Genomic DNA, 25611 nt, shown 5'->3' with positions numbered 1-25611 from the left:
AGACCACGAGGACACGGGGTCATGGGTCCCTTTGGAGGGAGATCAGAGCTCACCGGGGACAGCAGGTCCAAGGTCGTAGACACGGGTGGTTAGTGGACATTGGTGAGCCGTGGCCCTGTCGCCCGCTCCCCTATCTCTCATAGACGCCCCGTGTGACTTCTCTTTAGCTCCAGGGCTCTGAGGGATCCTCTGCTCCTGCACCCCCACCTCTAACATCCTCAGTCACCTTCATCCCAAGGTCCTCACCCTTCCAGGGGATCCGGAAGTTGCTATGCGTCCCTCTAGGGCTCTGGACGTGGCTGCTCTGAGTTCCTGGAGGAGCAGATCACTTCCAGGGTGGGACAGGGCCGCAGCTGGTCCTGGGCACACATGGCCTCAAGCAGCCAGACTTTGGCTCCCGGGGCCGCGCTTTCTCTGAGTCCGACTCCATGAGCTGGGCCACAAAAATGGCCACAGAGGGCTTTAGCCACCGTGAGCCACTGTTCCTAAACCCGGGGAACCACAGCCTGTCATTCTGCAGTGCCCCTTTGGAATCAGGGACCACAGCTCCATGGAGTGGCTGGGATCTCTCCTGGTCCAGGAAGCAGGGGACACAGGGTTAGGTCCTGGGTGTCCTGGGCCTCAGATTCCCCTGGATAAATGGCCTGAGGGGCCATAAATGGCCTACAGCAGCCTGGGACCAAGGGCGGGGCAGGCGGAGAGGCCACAGGGGGCCCAGCAGCGGCCTGGCCTGGCCTGGGTATCTCCCCTACCCAAGCACTTCCTCCGGCCGCTCTGGACCCCAGCTGTGGCCTTCCCTGCCAAGAGCCACTCACTGCACACGGGGGCCCCCAGGCTGGTGGATCTCAGGCCACAGGATGGTCTTGAGCAGGGAGTTTTGGGGGCCAGATGGAAGGGGTGGACGTGAGGCTCCCCGTGTCTGAGGCGGGAATGACTCAGGACAGCTATTACTCTGAGTCCTCGTCCTGGCAGGGAGCACGGGCACGTCAGGCTCGGGACTCCCAGACCCGGGCAAGCTCCCAGGTTCCCCGGGGGACTCCCAGGGAAGGCTGCAGGGCACGGCAAGGCCAGCTGGCCTCCCGGTGCTCAGTGTCCTCCCTTGCAGCAGGGTCATAACTCCACGTCCCCCAGCTTGTGGGGAGGACTGAGTGGAAGGCTGCCGGGGCCCATGGGAGCAGATAGCCTGCCAGGGCCCGCAAGTGCCGCCATGCTCCGAGGCGGGTGGCGCCATGGTTTTTCCCGACCTGTCTGGTTTTTTCCACGCCACCTGGGGGTTTGCACCCAGGCCCCTGCTGACCCGTGGAGGCCTGGAAAGCACCAGGTGAGGGACGGCCATCCCCCTCTGATGGCTGCCCATGGGGGCAGTGCCAGGGGCCCACTTCTCTGCACTATGGTCTCTGCACCGCGGGGCTCGGGCCGCCCCAGAGCCAGGCCTCCCCTGGTTGGGGGTTGCACGCAGGGTCCACCTGGAAGCCTGCCTTTCATGAGCAGGTGGAGCCCAGACACGTCACTTTGCTCCTCTAAGCCTCTTCCTGCCAAAAGGGACAGTGACCCCAGCCCTGCCCCAGGGAGGAGCATGTCCCTTTTCATGGACAAGCATCTTTCTTGCAAGCAGCAGGGGAGCAGTGGGGACCCTGTCTCCTTCTCGGCAGGATAGAGGGGTGGGGAGCGGTGTGCCCTTCCCCAACTGGAAGGGGCGGGAGAATCTCATCTCTGCATGCACGTGGGCCTGGGCGGGGGTGCTGTGGCGGCCTGTCCCTCATATTTATTTGATGTATTTTTCTTTTTGCCTTTTGCCCATCCTTCCGCCCCAGGAGCGGCTGCTGTGGCTTATAGACCTGATGGAGGTACCGTCCTTCCTGCCGGGTGGGGACTGTGGGAGTCCCTTAGCCAGGGGCAGAGGTAGGGGGCTCTGGCCCCTCTGGCCACCCCTCTGTCTGCACTGTCCCTGCTGGGGACTGGGCTTTCTTCTTGGTGCTCACTGTCTCTGCTGGTCATCCACTCGCCAGGTGCCCTCAGGCCCTGGAGTGAGGATCGCTCTGTTCAAATCCCAGCTCTAGCCCGTCCTTGTTGTGTGACCTCGGGAAGTGGCCTCGCCTCTCTGAGCTCAGCTCTAGATCTGTCCCAATGAGGATGACAGTGTCGGGCCTTGCTGTGGAGACACCCCTTGGCCTTTGCATATGGCGATGCTGCTGCTGGCATCTTCTCCTTTCCACCTCACACAACCTGTTTCAGTCCAAAGCTCAGGTGCCACCTCTTCCAGGAAGCCTTCCCTGATACTCTCCAGAGGTGGCTTTCGGCCCCTGGCTCCTTCAGCCCCCAGGCTTCTGTCTTGTCATGGCTCTTAGTGTATTCTTCCAGTCTCTGCAGGCCTGACCAGTTACCCCCTTGACCACCAGCTGCTGGAGAGCAGCAGCCATGTCTGAGGTCACCACTCAGCCCCTGCTGCTCAGCACAGAGCCTGGCTCACGTGAATAATTCAAGGCTCTCTTATTAACCTTAGAGCCGACCTCCGCTGAGAGCTCTCTGTGGTGTAGGGCTTTCCATCTGTGTCCTCTGCACCCTCCCAGGAGCTGGGAGTGGCCGGCACAGCTATGACCCCCATTTTATAGAACAGAGAACTGAAATCCAGAGAGGAAAAGCGACTTGCTCGAGGTCACACAGCTAGGGAAGAGGTGGAGGGAGGATTCCGACCCGGTCCGCTCGCCTCTGAGTGGTGCCCTGGTGACAGAGGCGCTTCCCTGGTGGACCTCTCCAGCCTCTGGCTCAGAGTCACCAGCCGTCTGTCTGTCTGTCTGTCATGTTTCCTCCCCTCCTCCTCCTCTTCCTTCCTTCCTTCCTGACGGAGTGCTTGCCGTGTGCTCTCGGCAGCCGTCCGTGCTGGGGAGTCGGTAGAAAGCAGCTGAGGAGCCCTGCCCCCTGCAGAATCCAGAGATGAGCAGGAATCGCAGGCAGTTAGCCAGGTGGATGACGGAAAATGCACAGCGGGTTATGTGACAGGTGCTAAGGAGAAACTTAGAGCAGGGAAGGGGACTCCGTGGGGCTAGGAAGTGACACATGAGTAAGACTGGCTGTGATGGAGAGAGCCACCCCACATCTAGAGGAAGAGCAGTTTACAGAGCAGGAATAGCATGTGCAAAGGCCCTGAGGAGCTAGAGTGTCTGAGCACACTCCAGAGTGAGTGCGGGGAAGAGGAGAGGCAGATTATATGCTGGGGACTTTGACTTTGAGCAGCATGAGAGCTCTGAGCAGGTAAGAGCAGGGACTGGCATGGTCTGACACAGTTTTGGCCTGATCTCTTTCATCATCAAGAATAGACAAGAATGGATCTGTCCCAAGATGAATAGGTTTGTTCCCATGAACCAGCCAGGCCAAGAGGTCTGTAGGTCATGAAGGGCTGGAAGGCTGCACAGCCTGAGTCCCCAAAAGAGGTGGCCGTGGGCTGTGCAGGCACCAGCTCTCCCTGCTGCCTGGGCAGCCCCTCCCCCTACACACCTATAGGACAAACCTCGGATTGGACACCCAGCGCAGCCAGGCCACCTGTACGCAGGGCCACAGGATGGAAGCTTCTTCCTCCTGAGCCCCATCTTGCAGGTGACCAGGGCCTGTCCTGGGTGTCCAGAGCCTTGCCTTATGCTGTCCCTGCAGAGCAGTATGCCCTCCAGACAGCTCTGCCCACTCACTACCCACTACACCAGAGGCAGACCCCGCGGCCCCTGCGGTCTGAGTCTCCCCTGTGTCAAAGGTGCTGGGAAAGGTTCAGAGCAGCACGGCGAGGAGACAGCTGCACCCCATCTGCTCTCCATCCTCCGAACCCGGGCTGCAGCATCCTGCGGGGGGAGAAGGAGCTTGGAGCCCTGTTTAGTCCTCCTCAAGTGCCAGGTGCCGTCGGCAGCATCGCTGGGTGCCCGTAGCTCTTGGCCGCAGTAATGCTGGCCAACAGATCACCCCAGATCACCGTCAAGGGACGACAGCCGCACACGTCTCTGACTCATGGCCCAGATCCCTGAGCTCCTGGCGCTCACACGCTCTTCCTCTCTGCTGCAGTAACTGCTGTGTAGGCACGGAGGACGTGGGTGCAGGCAGGGCGCCAGCCCAGGACCTGGCACCAGTGGAGACCCAGGAAATGCAGAGCGGGAACTCACTGAAGCCACGCCCCCGGCCACCTGCAGAAACGTCCTCTACATACTCGCCTCCCATGTCCTAGGAAAATGTCCTTTGCTCTGGCATTGAGAAGCACATGGCAGCTTCGGGCATCTGGGTCACGGGTAGCCAGATACCCAGACAGGTGCCCCAAGTGGAGCCAGTGTCCGTTTGCCTGCCGTCCCCGGGTCGTGCGGTGCGTTATCGATCCCAGGTTAAACGAGGTTCACTCACAGCCGTTTGCCCTCCAAGCAGAGGCTGTCGACCACAGGAAATCAGATGCAGCCGCCCGGGGACAGATGGCGTGTACTTTCCATTTGTCGAACTGAGAGGCAGCCTTAAGCATTTTTTTTTTTTTTTGCAACTTCCAAACAATATCATTTTCCCTCATAAATATTTTGGCTAAGCCGGGTGCGGTGGCCCACGCCTGTCATCCCAGCAGCTCGGGAGGCTGAGGCAGGAGGACGGTGAGTTCAAAGCCAGCCTCAGCAAAAGTGAGGTGCTAAGCAACTCAGTGAGACCCTGTCTCTAAATAAAATACCAAATAGGGCTGGGGAAGTGGCTCAGTGTTTGGGTGTCCCTGAATTCAATTCCCAGTACAAAAGAAAAAAATAACAACAGATGTTGGCTAGGACAGCAGAGTGAAAAAGAAGTTCTGCCCAGCATTTCTAGAATTCTCCACTTAGGGCAAGCAGGTCTTTAGCAGAAGGACTTCATCTCTCGAGACTTAGAATCCTACCAGCAGGTCTGGCTCTCCACGACAGTAGCCAGGCCACCTTGGGCAGGTGACATAACCTTCTGAGCCTCGGTTTCCACATCTGTGTTTTGGGCTAGGAAGACCCAGCACCTGAGGGCTGCTCAGTGAGGTCAGTGGATTCACAGGGGCGAAGCCGAGGAGCTCGTCCTCTCACTACTCCGTGAGCTGGAAAGAGGACCGTAGAGAAAGACTGTGGAGGTCAAGGCCAGGCCTACACCGCCGAGCAGATGCCGTGGAGGTCAGGGATGGCAGCTGGGACCCTGTCTTGTCTAGACTTCAGACTTTTCCACCTGGACTTGGGAGGCTTTGCAGCCAGGCCTCCACTGTGCCTGGATAGAGGCTCCCAGGGCCTCCAGGGTGCTGGGACAGGGCCTCTGCCCTGAAGCCTCTCTGTCCCCCCCTCCTGGCCCTGCAGGGAGCTGCAAGGGAGCTCTGGCCATGGCTGTGTTGGCGGGGCCCCTTGTGGCCTCTGAGCCTCCCTCCTCATTGGGGCACCTCGAGGGTGCGGCAGCTCAGACCCCCGCAGCTGCGGGCCTGTCCCCGCTCCAAGAGGCTGGTCCACTTCATTCCTTCCAGGTCACCTTGGGCAGGTGACAGGCTGAGGCGTGGCCTGATGCCTGGATCTTGAGGACAGGGGGGTCAGCAGGGCAGCAGATGAGGCAGGACGGTTTGGAGCTGGACCTGAGCTGGGAGGCGTGTGGCCACTGCAAAGAGGGGAAGAGGTCACTGGGCCCAAGCGTGGGCAATGCTGGGCAGAGGGGGTGGGGGAGCAGCAGGTGCTGGGGTCCCAGCTTCCTGAGGAGTTTTCAGTAAGCCATGCCGTGCTGTTTGCATCTAAGATGCCTCCTTCCGTGTGCAGAGGGCCTGGGGGATGGAGTGACCCGAGAGGCCATTGTGACTGTCCAGTGTGCAGGGACCCATGGGGTAGGCTGACCCCGCCTCCCAGTGTCAGGAAGTTCTTGGCCCCAAGCCCCTCGAGGCTGCAGTGTGTCTTCCCTCTTGAGTGGAACAGGCCACTCCGCTCCAGGCCAGGGGCCTCCGCACCTTCCTGGGGACCCAGCGGTTCACCAGAGCACAGTGGCCTAGGACGGTGCCTCCCAGGCAGGGCCTTGCTGGATCAGCAGTGGTTTGCAGGCCACCCGCCTCCCTCAGGAAGACAGGGACGCAGGCACAGTCTCCACCAGGTCAGAGCCTGAGGGACAGTGGCTGAGCCCTGCTCCCCGTAGAGCAGAGCCGGCTTTCCCGCTAGCCAGCAGGGGAGCTGCCTTGGGGTTGGACCAGAGCCTAGACCTAGACCTTGCCCTTCGCTGTTTGGCTGTGGGCCCTTCCGCAGGCAGGGGCTGGGCCCTTCTCAGAGTGGCCACTTTAACTACCTCAGTGTGAACACACAGGAGGGAAGGGGCACCGACACCGACCCTATGATGAAACACTGTTGTCACTGGGCGGAAGCTTCTAGTGTGTCTGCAAGCAGGAGGCTGTGACTCTTGCAGTACCTGGGAGTAGGTAGGCCCGACCTGTGACTTCTGCCAGGGGACAGTGGCCGGTTCCCCTGAGGCGCTGAGGCCTCCATGTGTCATGGAAGGAATGCTGCCCTTGGGTTAGAGGTTAGTGGAAACAAGACGGACTGATGTCCCTGCCAGGCTCTCAGGTCCCCGCGTCCCTCCCTCCCTCCCGAGACAAGTTTCCGACACTTGTCCTGGGGCCCTTCGAGCCCTGACCTTCTGGAGATTCTGGGTCACCCCGTTTCCACTGACGACATCCTTCCCTGAGGCAGCAGGGAGGGCCACGCGAGGGCAGGATTCGGGTCAGCAGGAGGAAGGGGTCTGAGCGGCACAGGCCGCGGTGCCCTGGCAATGCCCGCCATCCCCCTGCCTCAGGGGCTTCAGGCAGGGACTTCCACTTCTGCGACTCTTTCTCAGCCTCTTTCTGCTGAGGTGGCCCCGGGCAGCACCTGGGCCTGGACGTTGTCCCAGCAAAGCCTTCCCCGCCTCCATTTCCGGAGCCCCGAGTGTACATGGCAGGGTCAGCAGGGGTTGTCACCATTCTTCACTTGGCATTTGTCCCCTTTCAGCTGCCCCACACCAGACTCGGGGGGTCTGGGCTCTGACTGGGCCAAGCCAGGCATGAAGGCGTTCTCCCCTTGGGAAGGAAGGGAGCCTTGTAAAGGGAGCCACCAGCCAAGGATGAGGGAGGGGGACCAGGCACATGGCTTGGAGGTGTCCTGGCCCTTGTGGGAAGCAGGGCTTTTGTCTGGAAGGTAGAGACCGGCACTGGATAGGAGTTGGCTTCCTACCCCATTCTTGCTGTGTGACCTTGGGTAGATGACCTTCCCTCCCTGAGCCTCAGTCACCTCAGCTGTAGAGTGGGTAAAGGGTCCCACCCAGGAGGACTCAGTGTGCCTCTTGGTGTAAGCCCCAGGGGCTGCAGGGGCTGCAGGGGCAGGGACCCCCAGCAGTGGTCGGGGGTGCCCGGGGCCCAGGCACGAACTCTGACCTTGAGTCTCTGCTCGAAGCCTGTTGTGCTGACACGTCCCCCGAGTTCTTAGCCTGCTGTCTGCAGCTATTTCGGTTGCACAAGGAACATGGCTCGGGGACTTGGGGCTCCTGAGCGTCTGGATTCAGCAGATGGAGTCTGGCAGGGCTGGGTTCCGACCTGTCTGCCGCTTGCCCCACTTCCCGCTCCCTCCCGGGCGGGATCCTGCCTCCTCCCCCCCCCCCCCCCCCCCCCCCCCCCCGCTCCATCCCACCTTCTGTCCTGGCTCCAGGATGCCCCGGATAGCAGGGGCCAGCCGTGGCTGTGCTCTCTCATTTCAGAGGCCCTTCCTTCCCACGATGCCCCGGTGGGGCTGGACATCATGGGCCTTGGGTTGACCCAGACCTGGCTGAGAAACCTGGCCTGCTGCTGTAGAATGGCCCCCGTGACCTTGGGACAAGCCACTTCCCTCTCTGAGCTTCAGTTGTAGCGAATGTGACCAGGAGAGTTCCAGGGCCACCCCTCAGGGTCCTTGGGAAAGTTCATGAGATAACTAAAGTAGAACGGCGCCCAGGGCCCAGCCCGCAGCGGGTCCAGGTCTGTGGTTCCCCTGTGTTCCTTCTAGAACTCTCCCCCTCCCTGAGCTTCCCTCAGACGCCTCGGGCCTCGCTGACTGGGAAATGCCTGCCCGGCCACTGACTGAATCCCCAAGGCTCCCGAGAGGCTCCAGAGCAGGACAGCCCCCGTGTCTTTGTCCCAGCCTGTAGCCCAGGGGGCCTGCAGGTTGAACCCCTCGCTGAAGCCAACATTAGGCTCCCACGGTGGCCTGCGGCCCCGTCTGCCTCCACTCGGGCCTGCTCCCTAGGGTGATGGACCGATCCGCTCACCCATCGATTCATTAATCTGTGTAATGAATATTTACCCAGCAGACACTGTTCTGAACACTGAGGGGAGACCAGGTCATCCGACCTCTGCCGTCTCAGAGTTGTGTTTCAGCAGGAGGGACAGACAGTCAAACCACACGGCGGCGATCAGGGTCATACAGAGGAGCAAAGCCAGGGGGGTGGAGGGGATGGTGGCGAGGGCAGGGACGGTCCCATCATGCCGAGTTGGGAGGCACAGGGGGCGTGGTGTTTGGAATTTCCTCCAAGAAGACAGACGGGCCCAGGGTCCCTGAGCAGGGGAGAGACGTTACCTGACTCGTTTTTCCAGGATGACGTCCTGGCAGGGGTCAGTGGGGAGAGGAGGCCAGCAGGGCAGGGGTAGGCTGCGATTTTCTGTGGGTGGTCCCCCTCTGAGGAGGTGACCTGGGAGTGGGATCTTAGAGGTGAGCGAGCAGCGCGTGCCTCGTGACAGCCAGGCAGGCGCAAGGGCCACGTGAAGACCCCGCGCTGGCCCTGGTGTTCCACTGTGGCTGCAGGAGTGGGGGGGGCGCCGAGCAAAGGGAATCTCCATAAGAGGCAAACTTGACCTTGTCTCCATGGCAACCGACGGCCCTCAGGCTCGCATCCAAGCGCATCCACGCTTGACTCACGGAGCTGCGCAAAGATTCTCCGCACCTCCCGTCCCCTCCTCTGTGTCCACCCTTTCCTTTGTCTGAGACACCCGTGGTTCCTCTGGGGCCGGCTTGGACCTGTGCCCCCTTCGCCAGGAAGCCTTCCTCCATGAGGCCTTCCCCCAGGTGTCCTGTGCCCGCCCGTTGGCCCACCTGGTGTCCGGGTCTCCCACCTCCTCTGTGCCCAGCCTGGGCTCAGTCTGGGGCTTCAGAGCCTGCTCAGCCTCCACGGCCTCTCGCGAGTCAGGGCTCTCCAGGAGCAGAACCCTCAGGGCACCTAGAGCCCCCTGCCAAGATGGGCTCTGTGACGGTGGAGGCCGAGGAGCCCCATGGCCCGCCCTCTGGCACGGTGGAGGCCCTAGAGAGCCGGGGCTGGAGCTCCGAGTCCAAGGGCCCAGGATCCGGGGGTGCTGCATGCGGATGTCAAGGGCCCGGGCGAGCACTGGGGGCGGCCCCGTGTGGGAGCCCTTTCCTCGCTGTGCGAGGCCTGGATTCCATCCCAGCACCCAGCAGTGAAACCCGAGGACAGGAGAATCCGGGTTCCCAGCTCCAGAGAGTAAACTTGGCCCCATGCCACTGGGGCCCTTAACAAATTGGTGACGTCCCCAACCCTGGGGAGGGTGAGCGGCACTCAGCCCCTGATTCAAATGCTGATCTCCTCGAGAAACACCCCACAGACCTCCCACTTCTCGGTGCCAGTCGAGTCGACACCCCAAATTATCCATCAGTGCCAGAAACTCAAGGCCATCCCCAGCTCTGTGGGTGGAAAGGGCCCCTGAGTCCAGCCCAGAGAGGACCTCTGCTGGGTCCCCAGAGATGGCCCTTTGACAGCACAGTGTCACTTAAGGGAGCATTCAGAAAGGAGAGAAGGAACATGAATAAGGTCCACTTAAGCCCTAGACCACCCCTCGGGATGAAGACCACTAAGACAGAAAGGAGTGAGATGTCCCTGTCCTTCCTGCTGGCCGCGGGCCTTCACACGGCCCTGGGACTCTGTTCATCGGTGGTGCTGAGAGAGGCCAGAGGACCACCCCCTGCATCTCCAGGTGTTCCAGGGAGGCCAGAAATGACCAGAAGGTCCCCAAGGAAAACCGGCTTCAAAGGGACTGGCGGGAAAACCGACCCCAATTGCGGGGGGTCAGATAGAGAGGACAGCGGCTGTGTCAGGATGGCGAAGCACGTCCAGTGCCGAGGCCCGCGGGTCGTGGTTCCCAGGGAGCCGCTGGCTCCTGGTGACTCAGCTCGCTCTCTTGTCCATTTCAGAACACCCTGGACCTGGAGGAGTCGGGCCAGGCAGTCCAGGGCGGCGTCAACACGCTCCCCGACGTGTCCGTGGTAAGCCCCGCTAGCCCTGTTCCACCTGCCCTGTCCCTCAGGTGTCCCCTGGGCTCCTCTTAGTGACAACCACGGGGAGAGGACACAGGGAAGGCGGGCGGACAGGGCCTCTGCTGTGTCTGCAGGCCTGCACACCGAGGGCCCCTCCGCCATCTCCCGCAGGGCCAGGCTAGCTCACCACGGTGACTGTGGGCAGGGCAGGAGCTGACCCCAGTGGGTTCCGCCCGGGGGCCTTGCTTTCCATGTTACCTGAACATGGTCATGGCACGTCCAGGCACTGGGCACATGGTGAATGTGCCTTCTGCCTTGGCTGGACGTGGATGCTGAATACAGCGTGAGACTGTGTGACTCTGACCCAGGTGGCTTTTGAATGGCCTGGATTCTGGACCCAGGTTGCCTGGGTTTGAATCCCACCTGCTCCATGGACTGTGTGACTTTGGGCAAATTCATTAGCCTCTCTGTGCCTCTGGTTTCCCATCTGTGATATGGGGATGATTACACAGTACCTACCCCAGCACTGTGTGGCAAGATTAACTGATTTAAGCATATCATTTAGAACGGTGCACATGAGGCCATAGAGCCAGGTGACTGTCGGCTGCTGCCCAGGCAGAGGGAGAAGGAATTTGGGTTCACAGCTGCTGCTTGCCATGCCAACACCGGCCACATCCCCACCTACTCTGCTGTTACCCAATGACATGCTCAGAGAGGTGCTGTGCCTTGCCCAGAGCCACACAGCACCATAGCCCGTGTATCCCTCCTTCTGTCCATTCTCTCTCCGGTCCTACATCACCTCCCATTTCCAGTGGCCAAGACAATCCCCTAAAAGGAAAAGCCTAAGAAATCCTTTTTGTGTGTCCGTCCTCTCCATCCTCCTCTAATTAAGTCTCGTTGCCTGTGACAATCCCTTGCCGACGCCAAGAGCTCCAATTCCCAAAGGTAACCGCGCAGTCCCCAGAGACGCCGGCCAAGGTCCCGACGCTCCTCCGTGGCTGCGATGCCAGGCAGTTTCCCGCTGGGCTGCTGCATTATTCAGGGCTGTGAGGCCAGCGCTGAGCTCGGGACCCACTTCCCTGCTCCCTGCCCGGCCGCCATGGGCTCTGACTCCTTCTACTCCTGCTGGGTCTTTTGGCAGGACGACGTCAAGCCCAGCTCCCAGGAGCTGCCCAACACCAAGCTGCTGCCTCCCCCTCTGCTTCTGGGCCAAGGCCAAGGCCAGGACCGCCCGCCCAGCCAGCCGAGGAAGCCCGCCAGGGAGGACCCCCAGCCTCCCTCCTCGGCCTCCTCGCACTCAGGCATCATCTTCTCCGCCCCCCGGACCTGCAGCCCGCCGCTGGCTGCCGCACCCACCCCAGGGCCCCCCTCCACCCAGGACTCGCCCTCCTCCCCCATCTACGCCTCGGTCTCCCCAGCCAAACCCAGCTCCAAGAGGCCGCTGGATGCCCACCTGGCCCTGGTCACCCAGCAGCCCATCGGCCCCTTCCCTCGGGTCCAGTCGCCCCCACACCTGAGGAGCCCCTCGGCAGAGGCCCCAGGAGCAGGGGGCTGCCTCCCGCCGCCCTCGCCCTCCGACCCCCTGGACCAGACGAGCACGAACCAACACTTCGTCCTGGTGGAGGTGCATCGGCCCGACAGCGAGCCCGACGTGAACGAAGTGCGGGCGCTGCCCCAGACGCGCAGTGAGTGCGGGGCCCCAAGCTGGGCGGGCTCTGGACCTGGGCCCCTGGCCTGCTGAGGGGCCTGCTAGCCTAGGTCCAGTAGTAAGGTGGCCTGGTGGTCTTGGACTTGGGGTTGAGTCCTGCTTCTGCCACTGGACAAGCTGCCCCCCGTCGAGCCTCAGCCTCCCACAGTCGTTTGGAGCCCACAGTGACAGCCCTGCAAGGTGGCTCAGGGGTGGGTGCCTCCTCCAGCTCCCCAGTGCTGGTGCCCGCACCCTCCTCCCAGCCCCTCCAGGAAGAATGAGCCCGTGGAGGACAGGTGGCTTCTGTCACTCCTGTCCCCTGTGGAGGACGGTGGCTTCTGATACTCCTGTCCCCTGTGGAGGACGGGTGGCTTCTGTCACTCCTGTCCCCTGTGGAGTTCGGGTGGCTTCTGTCACTCCTGTCCCCTGTGGAGGACGGGTGGCTTCTGATACTCCTGTCCCCCATGGCCTGGCCCTGGAGTAGGTGCGGGGGTCCAGGTGTGTGTCGCAGGCTCTGGACCCCTGACAGGGCTCCTGACCTGGCACTGAAGGGTCAGACTGCAAAACAGTGACACCCAGCAGGCCAGCCACCTGGACCTGGGGACCCTGGTTTTCTAGGGTCATCCAGCCTCCGGGAGGTGAAGGCTGGGAGGAGCCGGGGGCTCTGGGTCTCCAGATGGAGGGTGTGGGTACATTTTGTTGGGTTCTGCTGCCATCTTGTGGCTGGAGTGACACTGGGTGCTCAGGATGGGGAAGGGAGCAGGCCAAGTCGGGGACTGCAGGGCCCCATGTACCAGGCAGGGGCGGCAGCTCAGGAAGAGCGGTGGGGGGTGCTGTGGGGAGAGGAGCCAGGATTGGTGGATTCTCCGCTGCTGCCTCAGGGCCTGGCACTGAGCGGGGTGGGGTGTGCACGTGATCAGAGCCAACAGCTGTGCTCCTGAGCCCTCCCATGGGCCAGCCACTGTCCCGGGGCCTTGCCTACACCACCAACCCACTTAACCCCTGGCAGCCCTGACAGGAGAGTACTGTCATTGCCCCATTTTACTTGTGAAGAGACTGGGGTACAGCCAGCAGCTGTTGAGCCGGCCAGTCTGGCGTGAGTCTTCTCTCCTGACCGCCCGCCTGCTCGCCGTCTTCTGGTCTTTGTGATAACTCCCAGCACAGGCCTCCTACCCCTGTGTTGGGGGCTCAGAGAGGCTAGGATCCTGGCCAGCGCCTGCCCAGCTGGTCCCTGGGACTCAGACCTGACCCGCCCACTCCAAGCGCATTCTTAACCTGGAGTGGCAAACTCTGGGGCCATTAGGGAAGCAGCCTGCTGGCCTGAAGAGCCAGAGGGCGCACTCCTGCCACTTAGCTCAAGCCCCACTGGGGCTGGGATCCAGGCCAGGTGTGGCAGACCATCCTTTTTTTTTTTTTTTCTTGGGAAATTAAAAACTTATATATTTTTAGCATGAAATGTTCTAATATTTTTTTGCTGTTTTGCAGTCCTGGGGATGGAACTCAGGACCTCACACATGCTAGGCAAGCGCTCAACCACTGAGCTCCATCCTTAGCCCCACCCCATCTTGTTTTAATTTTTGAGACAGGGTCTAAGTTGCTGAGGCTGGACTCGAACTTACGATCCTCCTGCCTCAGCCTCGTGAGTGGGTGGGATCACCGGCATGCCACTACACCCTAATGTGGATACATAGTCCCTCATTACAAATAAACAACAAAACCAAGCAGGCAACCTACGTTCGAGGGCTGAGTTTGTCTGCTGACCTGTTTTAATCATTATACTAGTGGCTGAGAACTGGGAGGTGAGCAGATGTCCCCAGAGTAGTGACCTTCAGGCCAGGACCTGTTGGAGAGCAGAGGGTCCAGGGGAGGAGGAGCGGTGAGGAGTGTCCTTGCCCCTTCCCCCTCCATCCCTTCCTTCCTCCCTCCAGCTTTGCCTGGAGAATTCCCCCCCGCCTTCCAGCCTTCAGCTCCATCACCACCTCCAGGAAGCCCTCTCTGACTGCTGCCATCCTCCTGTCCCTACCCCCAGCAGCCTCCACGCTCTCCCAGCTCTCGGACAGCGGGCAGACTCTTAGTGAGGACAGTGGCGTGGATGCCGGGGAGCTGGAGGCCAGTGCCCCAGGCAGAGGCAGACAGATGGCTTCCACCAAGAACAAGAGTAACAAGGAGCTGCCGCGGACGGAGAGAGGCACCGAGGGGGCCACCAAGCCGGTGAGTGGGGGTGTGGTGCCGAGGTCAAGAGGAGGTGCCCAGGTGCAGAATGGGAGGCCCAAGGGACAGGGTGCAGCTTGCAGGGACCACCGAGGAGGCGGTGAGTGCCAACACCGGAGAATGGATATTCAGAGGGGCTCCCCGGGAACCTGGAGGCACGTTATAAATCCCACCTTTGCCCCTGCCCAGGGTGACTGAGTGCTGAGGCCCAGGGTGACTGAGTGCTGAGGCCCAGGGTGACTGAGTGCCGAGGCCCTGGGTGACTGAGTGCCGAGGCCCAGGGTGACTGAGGCTGGTCCGAGACCTTTGAGGGGAGTCCCCTCTGCTCTGACATGTCATGGGGGCTGAGACAGGCCTTGGGGTCAGACAGCCTGGACTCCAGTCCCTGCCACTCTGGGCAGTCTGAGGCGAGCCCCAGGTTTGCAGGGACTCAGGAACCGAGGGCACCCAGTGCACACTGCAGGCTCCCCACACAGGATGGAGTCTGAACCCTGTTGGCCCAGGGGTGTGTTCTGGCCCAGCCCTGTCCCCGGCCAGGCCTGTCCACTGAGAAGGCCTGCGGTCACCTTCCTTACACCTGCAGCCTGGACTCCTGGAGCCTACGTCCACCCTGGTCCGCGTGAAGAAAAGTGCAGCTACCTTGGGCATCGCCATCGAGGGTGGCGCCAACACACGCCAGCCCCTGCCTAGGATTGTCACCATTCAGGTACACCTGAGGGTCCCTGCTGACCATCTTTCTACTCCTGACGGCCCATGTCTCAGGATCCCTGGGGAATTGCTACCCCGAGATGACAGCATCCAAGGACAGCCCCTGCCCAGGCACTGGGACTCCTTGAGGTATCGGGCTGTGGGCAGGACAGCAAGAGGACATCGACCCACTGGACCAGGCCCAGGAAGCTCGCCTCACCTGTGCTGGGTGGCAGCAGAAGCCGGGGGGTGGCTGCTGGTTGGCAGTGTCAGGCTGCGCAGGGGGTGGTCAGAGCCAGGCCCGCCTAACGCTCAGGTGCCCCATGTGACCCCTGCCCTGTGTCTCACCCTGCAGCGAGGCGGGTCAGCCCACAACTGTGGGCAGCTCAAGGTGGGCCACGTGATCCTGGAAGTGAACGGGCTGACGCTCCGGGGCAAGGAGCATCGGGAGGCGGCCCGCATCATCGCCGAGGCCTTCAAGACCAAGGACCGTGACTACATCGACTTCCTGGTCACCGAATTCAATGTGATGCTCTAGGGGCCGAGGCCTAAGGGCCTCCCACTACTGCCCAGCCCCAGGTCCCTCCCCTGTCCTGCCACTCTCAGGCTCCTCGAGGGGGAGGGGCTGCGTGGCCTGGGTGGCAGGAAGGCGTCCCCACTCCCTCCCGGCCCACTGCACCAGAACTGGGAGAAAAGAGAACTGGGCAAGGCCGACAGATGGCAGGGCAGAGTTGGGGTGCCGGGGACCCGGTGGGCGCTCAATACGAGAGGTTCTGGGAAGGAAGACAGAAGAAGAAGGGTAGAGTGCCTGCTTCCATTGGCTGGAGGGTGGCACTCCTGTCCCCAGCCAGCTAGCACCCAGCCCACCCCCAGATGCCTGAGCCTCTGCAGCAAGGACACAGGAGACCTCGGACACGGCTTCCTGCGGGGCATCTTGCAAGACCTTCAGTGCCACAAACAAGCATCAAGCCCGCCCCCACTCACACCCTTCCTCCTGGCTCCTCTCCCCACAGTATTTATTATTTATTTCCTCCCCACACTCCAGGGGACCCCACGGCCCCAGCTTCCCACCCCCCCAGCCTGTCCTGGAGGCCTTGCAGATGACCAGCAGGGTCAGTGTATTTATATACAGAGCTTACGACTTTAATTTTTCAATAAAGAAATCTGAACAAGGTTAGGGCCAGAGTGCTGTGTGGTCGGCCTAGGTGGCTGGGTTCTGAGTGCTCGATGTGGAGGGGTACGCAGGACAGGTGGAAAGCACCACACAGGGCCACCTTGAAACCCCTGCCCCATGGCTTAGTCTTGGATTCATGGCGGGGTGGGCAGGGGCGCCCGAGCCTCACCTGCATCTTGAAGCACCTTCCTTGAAGGTTTGAGGATAAAACTTAAGTGTGTAGAGATCATATTTTTAGAGTAAAACAGGCACAGCATGATGCAGAACCCAGCAAGCACAGATTTCTGGCTGCAGGTCGGCTCCCCAGGAAGCTGACTCAGCCCAGGATTTACATGCAAGTGATTCATTAGGGAGCTGCTCCCAGGGGGAGCAGGACAGGGACAGCAGGAAGCCAGGGGATTGGACATTTCAGTCCCCAGAGGGCAGTTTCCGCCTTACCCACCAGGACCCTGGAGTGTAAGGGAGACCTGCAGTGGTAGCCACTCAAGGCAGGGCTGGGCTTCTGTGCCTGCCGGTCCTTGGGCGAGACGGTGAACACCCAGTCACCTCTGCTTTCTCCTGCCCAGCAGTTCAGCAGTCAAGGGCAGTGGGTGTTGGAGGCTCAGGTTGGGGAGGATAAAGGAAACGGCGTAGGGGCTCAGGGCCAGCCCCAGTGCCCATTTCCTCCTGTCCAGGAACTGTCTGGTGAAGGAAAGGTGTAAGAAGTCCTACTTTGCCCAGCCCTTTGTCCAGAGCTCGGGGTGGTGGGGGGGTAGTTATGGGGCACTGGTTCCAGGGTCTTGTTTGAAATCCTACTCTTAGCTGTCCCCATTCCCTTTCCAGCTGGGCAAACCACCTGAGGCTCCAGCCCTTTCAAGGGGCCTTGCTTGCCCTTTTTCTCCCACAGGGTCTGTTACACTGTCCCACTTCAGGGGGGCCAACCCCACGGTCACAGGCAAGTTATTTCACCTGAGCCCCGAGGGTCTTATAATATATGGTGGGCTGAATAATAGCCCCCCCCCAAAGAACTAGATCCCCACTCCTGGAACCTGGGAGCAGCACCTCAGCCAGCAGTTGCAGATGTGGTGAAGTTCAAGTCCTAAGTTGGGGAAAAGGTCCTGGAGCATCCAGGTGGGCCATTGTCATCAGCGTCCTTTTAAGAGAGAGTCAGAGGGACATTTGATGCAGAAGAGGAGAGGGGCTGGGCTGAGGGAAGCAGGTGGAGCAGAACCCTTTGAAGATGAAGGATAGACTCAGGCGCTAAGGGGTGCTGGCGGCCATGCGCAGCCAGAAGCCAGATGCTTCTCCCTGCAGAGAACCCACCCAGTGGTCCTGACTTTGGACTTTTGACCTGTCTGTCTTTATAAGAGAACAAATGCATGCTGTTCAGAGTCACCAAAAGCAGTAGTTGTCACAGCAGCTGAAGGACACCGATACCGTGGGGACAGTGCCACTTCCCTGCAGGGGAGGTGGGATGCGGTGTAGGGCTCAATTTCTGGACCAACATTGGCCCTGCGGGGAGGATTCCAGGAGCCGCTGGCCTTGTGAATGCCATACTTCCGGGGCCCAAGCCCTGGTGTGTCTACGCTGAATGGAGAGCTCCAAGGTCACTGGTTAGCAATGGAAACCTGAGGTCAGTCACTGACCTGCTCTGTGAACTCCAGCACGGGTGGTGATGTCCCTGCCTTGAATCCACCATCTCCTTACTTGGTCGAACCGTCAGAGAACAGAGGGACAGACCCCTCCAGAATTCCTGGGCCTGACTCTAGTGCTGCTATTTGTTGGGTGTGTGGATTTCTCCCTGCTGCAGGTCTCTAAACCCAAAAGGTGCATTTCAAGTGGTTTGGAAAGGTCAAATTGCTCAAGGCACACAGCTAGGAAGGGCAGGTTTGGACTTGGTGGCCTGAGGCCCAGGCCTGCTCTTTCCACAACACAAAGGCCCAGGACAAACACCTGCCCTGGTGTTCCCCCGCCCCCTTGGTACTGGGGATTGAACTCAGAGGCACTTGACCACTAAGTCACATGCCCAGACCTATTTTGTATTTATTTAGAGACAGGGTCTCACTGAATTGCTTAATGCCTCACCTTTGCTGAGGCTGGCTTTGAATTCCCAATCCTCCTGCCTTAGCCTCCCAAGCAGCTGGGATCACAGGCATGCGCCACCGCGCCCGGCTGCCCTGGTGTCTTTTAAGGGACCAATATGCTGGGGAGGCCGGGGGGGGGGGGTGTCAGAGGTCCACCCAGGCCATGGACACCTGTGACCCTGATATCTTTACTCATGATGCCAAAGGCGGGGAGGGGATGGTGGGGAGTCTCGAAGGTTATGAGTCACATTTGTGGCAGTTCAGTGGCAGTAAGTGGCACAAGAGCCTAGTTCAGTTTGACACCCTACAATAGGGCCATTGTTCAAGGTGCGCTTTGGGGGGACAGTATTGTCCTGAAGTCACTGCGCGATCTCGGGCAGTTATTGTCCCTCTCCGGCCCAATAAAGTTTATTGCTAGGTTATGAAGCAGACCATTTCAGCCATAAGCTTGTGATTTCTTCCTCCGGGTGTCCCCGTGCGATAATCTCCTCGGGGACTCCCCGGGGCACTCCAGTCGGAAGCAGCTGCCTACCAGAAGTGAGCTTTTCAGTCCGGAGCCGCGAGCAGGCTCCCCGGAGTCCCAGTCCCTGAGGGCGGGCCGCAGCAGCCGCCTCCCTGGGATTGGTGGAGCTTCACGAGGCCCCGCCCCAGGCCCCGCCTCCCGCTGACGGGGGTCGGCCGCAGGGAGCTCAGAGGCGGCCGCCCCGCCCCGCCGCGCCCCGCCCCGCGCGCGGATTGGAGGCCTTTGTTTGCCGCTCAACTCCAGGAAACCTCCCGCGCGGGTCCCAGCAGGTGAGGCACTGGGAGGAGCTCGGGGGCTTCCTGCCGGGCGCGGCCCCTCGCGGGCCTCAGTTTCTCGGCCTGGACAAGGGGAGGGAGGCCGGACCGCCGCGGTGGGCTCCCTCCCCAGGGCCCGCGCTGCTCTGGGTCTTCCCCACGTGGAAACCCCGCGCGCCGCGGGAGGAGAAGGACTGCGGCCCCGGGAATGGGCGCGGTCCCGGGACCCGTCTCCGCCCTCGGGCCTCAGTCTCCACCTCCGCAGAGTGGGGGCGTCGGCCGTTTGCCTCGGGCTGGGCCGATCGCAGGGAGCGAAGGGGTCCCCGGGGAGCCGGGGGCTGCGGGGGCCGGAGGCGTGGCCCGGGTCGCTGTGGTTACCGGGGAGGTGGGGCTTTGCAGTTCTGGGATTTGTGCGAGGTTGGTTCACCCGGCAACGGCCCGCGCAGCCCGGCGGCTCCGAGCCGCGCTCCCTCCCCGGACGCCTAACGCAAGTTTCTTTTCCTCTTTTTTTGGCAGGGGGAGGGAGGGAGAGCAAGGCCTAGCGTGCAGTGGGCAGTCTGGACAGTGATAGGAGCCGGGACGAACTGCAGAACTAAGGCCAGTCACCTCTTGGTACACACCAGGGGACTGAGGCCCAGAGAGGAGGCCAGCTTGCCCAAGGGCGCACTGCGGGGTAGCGTCCTGGGACTGCCGCCTGCCGCTGGCAAAACCAGAGCCTGCTTGCTGGGTTGATCTTGGACGTGACTTTTCCAATGCTCCTTTCCCAGGCTTTAGTTGAAAGAAGTGACAGCGTGGAGCAGATCCTTACTCAGGTTTAAAAACCTTTTGCTTCTGAATGAGAAAGTTGGAAAGGAGGGTTGCTGATAGCAAACCCAAGCTATTTTAGGGCTGAGAAAAGAAGCTGCAATGAAAAGAGACTTTGTTCTTCTGTTCTTGTAGATCAGAAGGAGGAATGGACTGAAAATGAAGCATAAAGGGCTAAGATTAGATACAGACAGGGACTTCCCAAAATAATTGTCCAGGTGCCTCCTGTGGAATTGGTGGGTTTCTCTTTTTGACTTTTTTGTTAGGCAAACAGAATTGGTGCCCGTGGATTAGGGACGGGGGCTGCGGGACCCTAAGTCTGGTTTACCTACTGACAGTGGGATGGAACCTGTGGTGTTCTGGGGACTGCATTCGGGTTTATCCCCACAGGCAGTCTCTGCTCTTTCGTGGGAGGAAGAAGGTGCCCACGCCTCCCAAAGGCCAGCTGGTTTGCATTTGAAACATGTGATTGAGGCTGTTTCGAGGGGATTTCATCAGCCCCCACCGTCCCGCAGACTCCGCCTCCCGAGGCGCAGGCGCTGGGATTTCCAGCGACTGGGGCGGGTCCAGGCTGAGGTGTCAGCTGGGACATTTCATTGCACCCCAGGAGGGAGCAGGAGGAAGAGGGAGTTTAAAGCCTCCACAGGGCCCCTGAGTGCCAGGTCCTCCAGCTCCCAGAGCCTCGCTGTCCCCTCTGTGAGATGGGCAGGGCAGGGCTTACCTGAGCACCTCCCAAGGCTGGAGTGGGTGGCATCTGGCATCCTGGACAGCTTCTGCTCCCACGTTCCAAGGTCAGCCCAGAGAAGGGAAGGGACGGTGACAACAATGTTTCTGACCACGATGAGTGCTGGCTTCTAGCCTCTGCCTGGGTTCTACTGCAAGGAGGTCTAGGAAGGCAGGAGCTCTCCTCCGTTTTGTCCCCACTGTCATTCCCCAGTGCCCAGTACAGAGCCCTACTAGATTCCGAAATTTCATTTCATGATATTGCCTTGAAGTAGATGTAATTGTTGTCCCCATTTTATAGATGAGAAGCCTGAGGTTCAGAGAGGTTGAGTCACTTGCCTGAAGTCACCCAGCTCTTCTCTAGGGTTAGCCTGTCTTTACTTTGGGATGTGCAGGGGTGTGGAAGCTGATGGTGCCCCTCTACCCAGGGCTGTGTTCAGTAATTTCATGTTGGCGGCTTGAAATTGGCCACGGTGAGGAAATCAGTAAATAACACAAGGGGTCTTTTTCTTGTCCTTTTTTGTTTTTCAATAGCTGTATGCAGAGTGCCCTGAGGGGGCCTCCAGCCCTGCTTCTACAGAGTGGCTGGGATTGGGGGTTCCTGGCCGTTCAGGGGCCTGACCCCCACAGCAGTGTACTTTGGTCAGGCAGCCTGAGAGCCATGGGGCTCAGTCACTGTGCGAGTCACAGTGGTGGCCCCCTGGCCCAGGAAGAGGCCGCTGTGAGCCCAGACTCCAGGCCAGAATGACTGGCCTTGAGCCTCCAGGTGACCGGAGCCCTCAGTGGTCTTTCACTGGGGAAAAGCCTGACCAGGATGGTGTCCCGGGAGAGTTACCCAGCAGCCTGCGCGAGGCGTTGAAGACTGAGCTCAGGGGGCGTGGGAGAGGCTCACGGCAGCCCTGCTCCGTGCGGGCCCCCTGTGCCCCGAGTGGAATCACATCCTCCTGTTGCTGTCCCTGCTCACCCCAGGGAAGCCTCGTCCTCGGGTGTCGATGAAGCCATCAGAGGTCTGGAAGCAAACCAGCTGAGGTCTGAACTACCCGCTCAGGACCCAGGCCATCCTGCCCCAGACACCCGGACCCTCCTCCCCCTTCCTGCTGTCCCCTCTGGACCCTGCTGTCCCCTGCCAGGTACAGCCAGACTCCATTGTGGTTGCCAAATGAGACCCCAGGGCTGCTCCCACACCAATCTCAGGTCCGTGCCAGCATCTCCCTATTTTGGGAGAGAGACAGGATCAAAGCCATAATGAGAGCCCAAGTGTCAGTCTCCTTGGAGTCCTGGGATCACAGCCAAGGACTAAGGACTGGGGGGAGGAGTCAGAGTCCTAGGGGCTCCACTCAGCCCCTTTAAATAAGGAATTACTCTGAATTATTTGTGGATACAGACCAGCTCTGCCCCTAGTGTGCTGTGTGACTTCAGGCAAGTCATATAACCTCTCCGAGCCTTCTCCCCTCTATCACATGCATGATTACTTAGGAAGGTCCAATGAGACAACTCATCATGCTCCAAAATGCTGAGTGGGTGAGACTGGAGCTGATTGCTCCTTTCCTTTCTGTGATGTCCACATGACCATGTGCTTGCTGTGTAGTGGCCGTGTGTGCATAGAGTGTGAACGAGACCCTGGACGGCGGAGGCGTGGGAGGCATGGGATGCCAGAGCCCTGAGGTCCCACAGCCCTCACTTTCCCCAGCCCCCGTAGGTGGGGACACTGAGGAGGAACACACCCCAGGTCTCGAAAGATCCAGGGGGGGGGTGTGTTCCAAGCATAGTAGATGTTCATCTGATGCTTATGTTCAAGCGACTGTTAGTTTTAGAAAATATGCGTAATGAGAAAGTGAACTTCCCTACAACTCACCCAGCGATAATCTCTGTAAAAATTTTCTTTCTCCCTTTTTCCTTGTCTCCCTCTCTTCTTCCATGTTTTACTGTATTTTCTTTCCCTTTAGTGGACTCAGACTTGATGCGTATCACTTTATATCCAGCTCATTTGCTGAATGCATCATGATTTTTCACCCATTTTTATTCCTCTGTAGCATGCCCATGGTGGCTCAGAGTATCCCTTTGAGTGGAAATAGAATTCATTTCATGGATCCCCTTTTGTTGGACACTGAGGTTGTTTCTAACCTTCTCATCTCTGCAGGCCTCAGTCATGAAGTGATGGAGAGGGCGCTTTCTGGATCTGGACAGCCTGGCTGAAGCCCAGGCTCCTCACCCGTGAAACATCTGCCTCCTTGGATTGGCCCAGGACTGAGAAGTGAAAACGAGTCCACGCAGGAGTATTAACAAGGTATTGGTCGCACAGTAGGTGCTCGGTGAAGCCTCGCTGTTAGCAGTGCGTCCTGGTATATGCACTTTTTTGGTTTGAGTTCTTGAAAAGCATTAATTGTGGTGTACACGGAGTCCACCCTCCTTGTGACCTGTGCCTCAGTTAGCCAAGGGAGGCCTGTTTCCTCCCTTCTTGAACTACTCAGGGTGGGGACACCATTTCTAGCTGGGTCACTGGCCCCCAGGACTAGTTTGGGGGCACCAGGAGATGGCAGCGTTTCCCTCCCCTTGGGAGGGTGGGCTGTGCCTTTCTGCATATGGGATTCAAAACCAAGCCACATGATGAGTGTTTCACCAAGACCAAAGCCATCGTTTGTGAGCAGTTGCTGTGGGCACTAGACCAAGAACCATAGGCCCATGACCTCATTTATCACCCTCAGAACCATGGAAAGTCAGTATCCATTTTACAGATAAAGGAATCTGGGGTTCAGTATGGTTAAGTGACTTTCCTGAGGCCACACAGTTTCCAGAGGGAAACCTGCAGTTTCCGTTTGCCCACAGGCCCTGTGCCCTTGCGGCTGCCCACCGGCATGGCAGTGCTGCCCGTGGGGCAAATAGATCGGAGAACCCCGGAGGTTTAGGGTTAGAAGATAATCTCTGATGGCCTCAGAGAGAATCTCTAAATCCTGGTTCTAAGAAGGGAAGACTCTTGTCCTGGCTCTCCCAGGTGGGGTTGGCTCTCCACTTCCAGGCCACTCCTGAAACCCTCACCTGACTCCCTGGGGATTTTAACTGCCGGGGTCAGCTCAGCAGCTCGGCAGGAGGGTGGCTGAACTGGGGGTGGGGGCTTCCCAGGGCAGGGGGAGGCTGCAGGCCTGGGAGGGCCGGAGACAGAGCAGCACAGCAGGGCGGGGGTTGCCACCCCAGCTCCCCCAGGAGGCAGTGAAGCCCCGTGGCTGCCCCGCACCCCTGGGCCTGAGGACAGGTGTGAGGTTGGCTGTCCAGGGCTCAGTGGGTCAGCAGCTGTGGCTTCCCGTGTCCTGGGTGTGCCCTAGGCTGTGTGAGCAAGGGCAGGGACGAGGGACAGCAAGGCTCCGGGCTCTAAGAGCCAGCACCCCAGTGCTAAGGCTGCCCCTGAGAGGGCCTGGCTGATCCAGGGGCCTCGGGGGTGGGCGCCTGCCGGAGGAGCCACCTGGCCTGGCTGGCAGGGCTGCCGCATTCATGAGCAGGGAGGGTGGTGGGTGATTGGCAGCAGTCGGGGAGCCCGCCTCCCTCACAATGGCCCACCGGGGCCTCCTCGGGGTTTGGCTCCGCTCCATGGTGGGCTGGGGCTGGGCCTGGAGCCCGCCAGCCAGATGTGGGTGAGAGGCAGAGGAGCCATGGCGCAGGCTGGGAGAGGGGCCTGTACAGCCCGGCTCTGCCACACACACCACTGACCGCCCCCCGACCCCACTGCTGGGGACGGTGTGCCAGGCTGGAGGAGAGGCCGTCCCGCCCAGGCCTTGGAGGGCACCGGAGCCTTGGGCCTCAGTAGCACTGGCCGCAATGGTAGTGAGCTCACTGAACTCGGGCTGAGCTGCTCCGGGTCCCCTGCCCTGCCCTCGGTGGGTGTCGCCTCAGCTCTACGGTGGCTACTCCTAGCCCTGCTTTCCAGGCCAGAGACTTAGGCTTAAAGAAGGTCAGAGGTCACAGCCAGTAGGAAGTGGGGCTGGGACTTGGGCGCAGGTTGGGATTGCCTTCTCTCCAATGGGGACACCACTGTCCGTCACCTGGAGGCTTTGGGACAGCTGTGAGGGCTGTTCTGCTTGTTTCTCGAGCCTCTCTGGATAGAGGGTGGGGCAGCACTGGGAGCTGGCACCGTGGGTCAGCCCTGCCCCTCTCCACTGACCCCGTGCCCTCTCCACCGTGGCTCCTGACCCCCTGGCTGGCCCCGCTGGCCTCGGGCCAGCCCCGCCGGCTCTCCGTGGCCCCGGCTCTCTGTGGCCCTCCTGCGGCTTGCTCCGACTTCCACCCCTGTGGCTCTCACAGCCCTTCCTGCCAGTCCCAGGCCTCCTCCCCAACCTGCTGCTCTTCGTCCCAGCCACCTGGACCTTGGAAGTTACGGGTGACCAGAGGCAGACTCTGCAGCTCAGGGGTGAGCCCCGGTGTCAGAAATGCCAGGACCGCCTGGGACACTGGTCACCCTGCGCCTCCCCAGCTCTGTCCCCTGCACACCTCTCTAGCTTCTTGGCTGTGTGTCCCCAGGGCAGGGGGGCAGCGCTCCACCTGCGCTGTGTGCGCCATACACCTGGCACCTGGCGCGCTCAGGGGGCTCCTGGGGAAGGATGGCAGGGCCACTGGATAAATCTGTGCCTGGACCCCTGGGGAGCCAGGGGCATTTACAACAGGGAAATCCACCAGCTCAGCCAGGTCCCTACCTCCATGGTGGCTGTGGCCACTTTAGGGTGAGGCTGTGGCAGAGGTGAGGAGTCTCACACCCCCCTGGGGAGTGTCCAGGCCCAGCCTGGATCCCTTTGTCATTTGGCAAACAGTATTGGAGCTGGAAGGTCCCCAGGGAGCATCCAGTCTCAGCCCCCAAGGTCACGGGAGGAAAGGGGTCACGGGAGGAAAGGAGCCACCGAAGAAGCCAGCAGAGGATAGAGGCTTCAGGCCTCCTCCCTGGCACAGCTGTGTGACCTTGGCCAAGCCTCTAAACTTCTCTGGGCCCCAGTCTCCCAGTCTGTACCTGGAGGCTAGTGGGTAAGATGGTCCCAAGCCTGTGACATCAGAAGATCCGGTGAGCCCCTCTCCAGGGCAGCGCAGACCCGAGGTTGAACTGCAAGGGGTTAAGCGCCTGGGCTCTCGCTCTGCACCACGAACCCCTCCTTCTGACAAACACTTGTAGGAAATCAGGCGGGCGCTTCCTGCCGAGGGAGGCAGGCGGTGGCCTCAGCTGCGCGGGGCGGGGAGAGGAGAGGTGGGGAGAGA

General features: G+C 60.4%; 2 protein-coding genes and 1 long non-coding RNA gene across 7 annotated transcripts in view; 2 read left to right on the top strand and 1 right to left on the bottom strand.

Moving 5' to 3' along the window:
• Whrn (whirlin) overlaps positions 1-16070 on the top strand; it is an 87855-nt gene extending 71785 nt beyond the window's left edge. For 2 of the 5 annotated variants that reach the window (XM_071600866.1, XM_027949453.3), the window contains 6 exons: positions 1815-1847; positions 10191-10262; positions 11395-11938; positions 13970-14151; positions 14735-14857; positions 15194-16070. In XM_071600866.1, the coding sequence (XP_071456967.1) occupies positions 1815-1847; positions 10191-10262; positions 11395-11938; positions 13970-14151; positions 14735-14857; positions 15194-15376 (1137 nt within the window). In that variant the 3' untranslated portion in view covers positions 15377-16070. The remainder of the gene's footprint in view (positions 1-1814; positions 1848-10190; positions 10263-11394; positions 11939-13969; positions 14152-14734; positions 14858-15193) is intronic. The other 3 variants (XM_071600865.1, XM_027949456.3, XM_027949452.3) reach the window with 3 other exon arrangements.
• A 3590-nt stretch (positions 16071-19660) lies between these two features.
• On the bottom strand, positions 19661-25532 carry LOC114103657 (uncharacterized). Its single transcript, XR_003584713.3, has 3 exons — positions 25370-25532; positions 20378-22626; positions 19661-19809 (listed from the first exon to the last, which is right to left on the bottom strand). It is a non-coding gene; the product is annotated as an uncharacterized lncRNA (long non-coding RNA).
• The window catches only part of Akna (AT-hook transcription factor), a 40070-nt gene continuing 36991 nt past the window's right edge, over positions 22533-25611 (top strand). Inside the window, exon 1 of the mRNA XM_027949398.2 lies at positions 22533-22666. The gene's annotated coding sequence lies outside the window, so the exon portion shown is untranslated. The remainder of the gene's footprint in view (positions 22667-25611) is intronic.

The sequence above is a fragment of the Marmota flaviventris genome, chromosome 13 (assembly GCF_047511675.1).
Source record: "Marmota flaviventris isolate mMarFla1 chromosome 13, mMarFla1.hap1, whole genome shotgun sequence".
NCBI lineage: Eukaryota > Metazoa > Chordata > Mammalia > Rodentia > Sciuridae > Marmota > Marmota flaviventris.
Note: the sequence above shows the minus strand (reverse complement) of the source record. Positions and strands in the feature narration are given on the sequence as shown.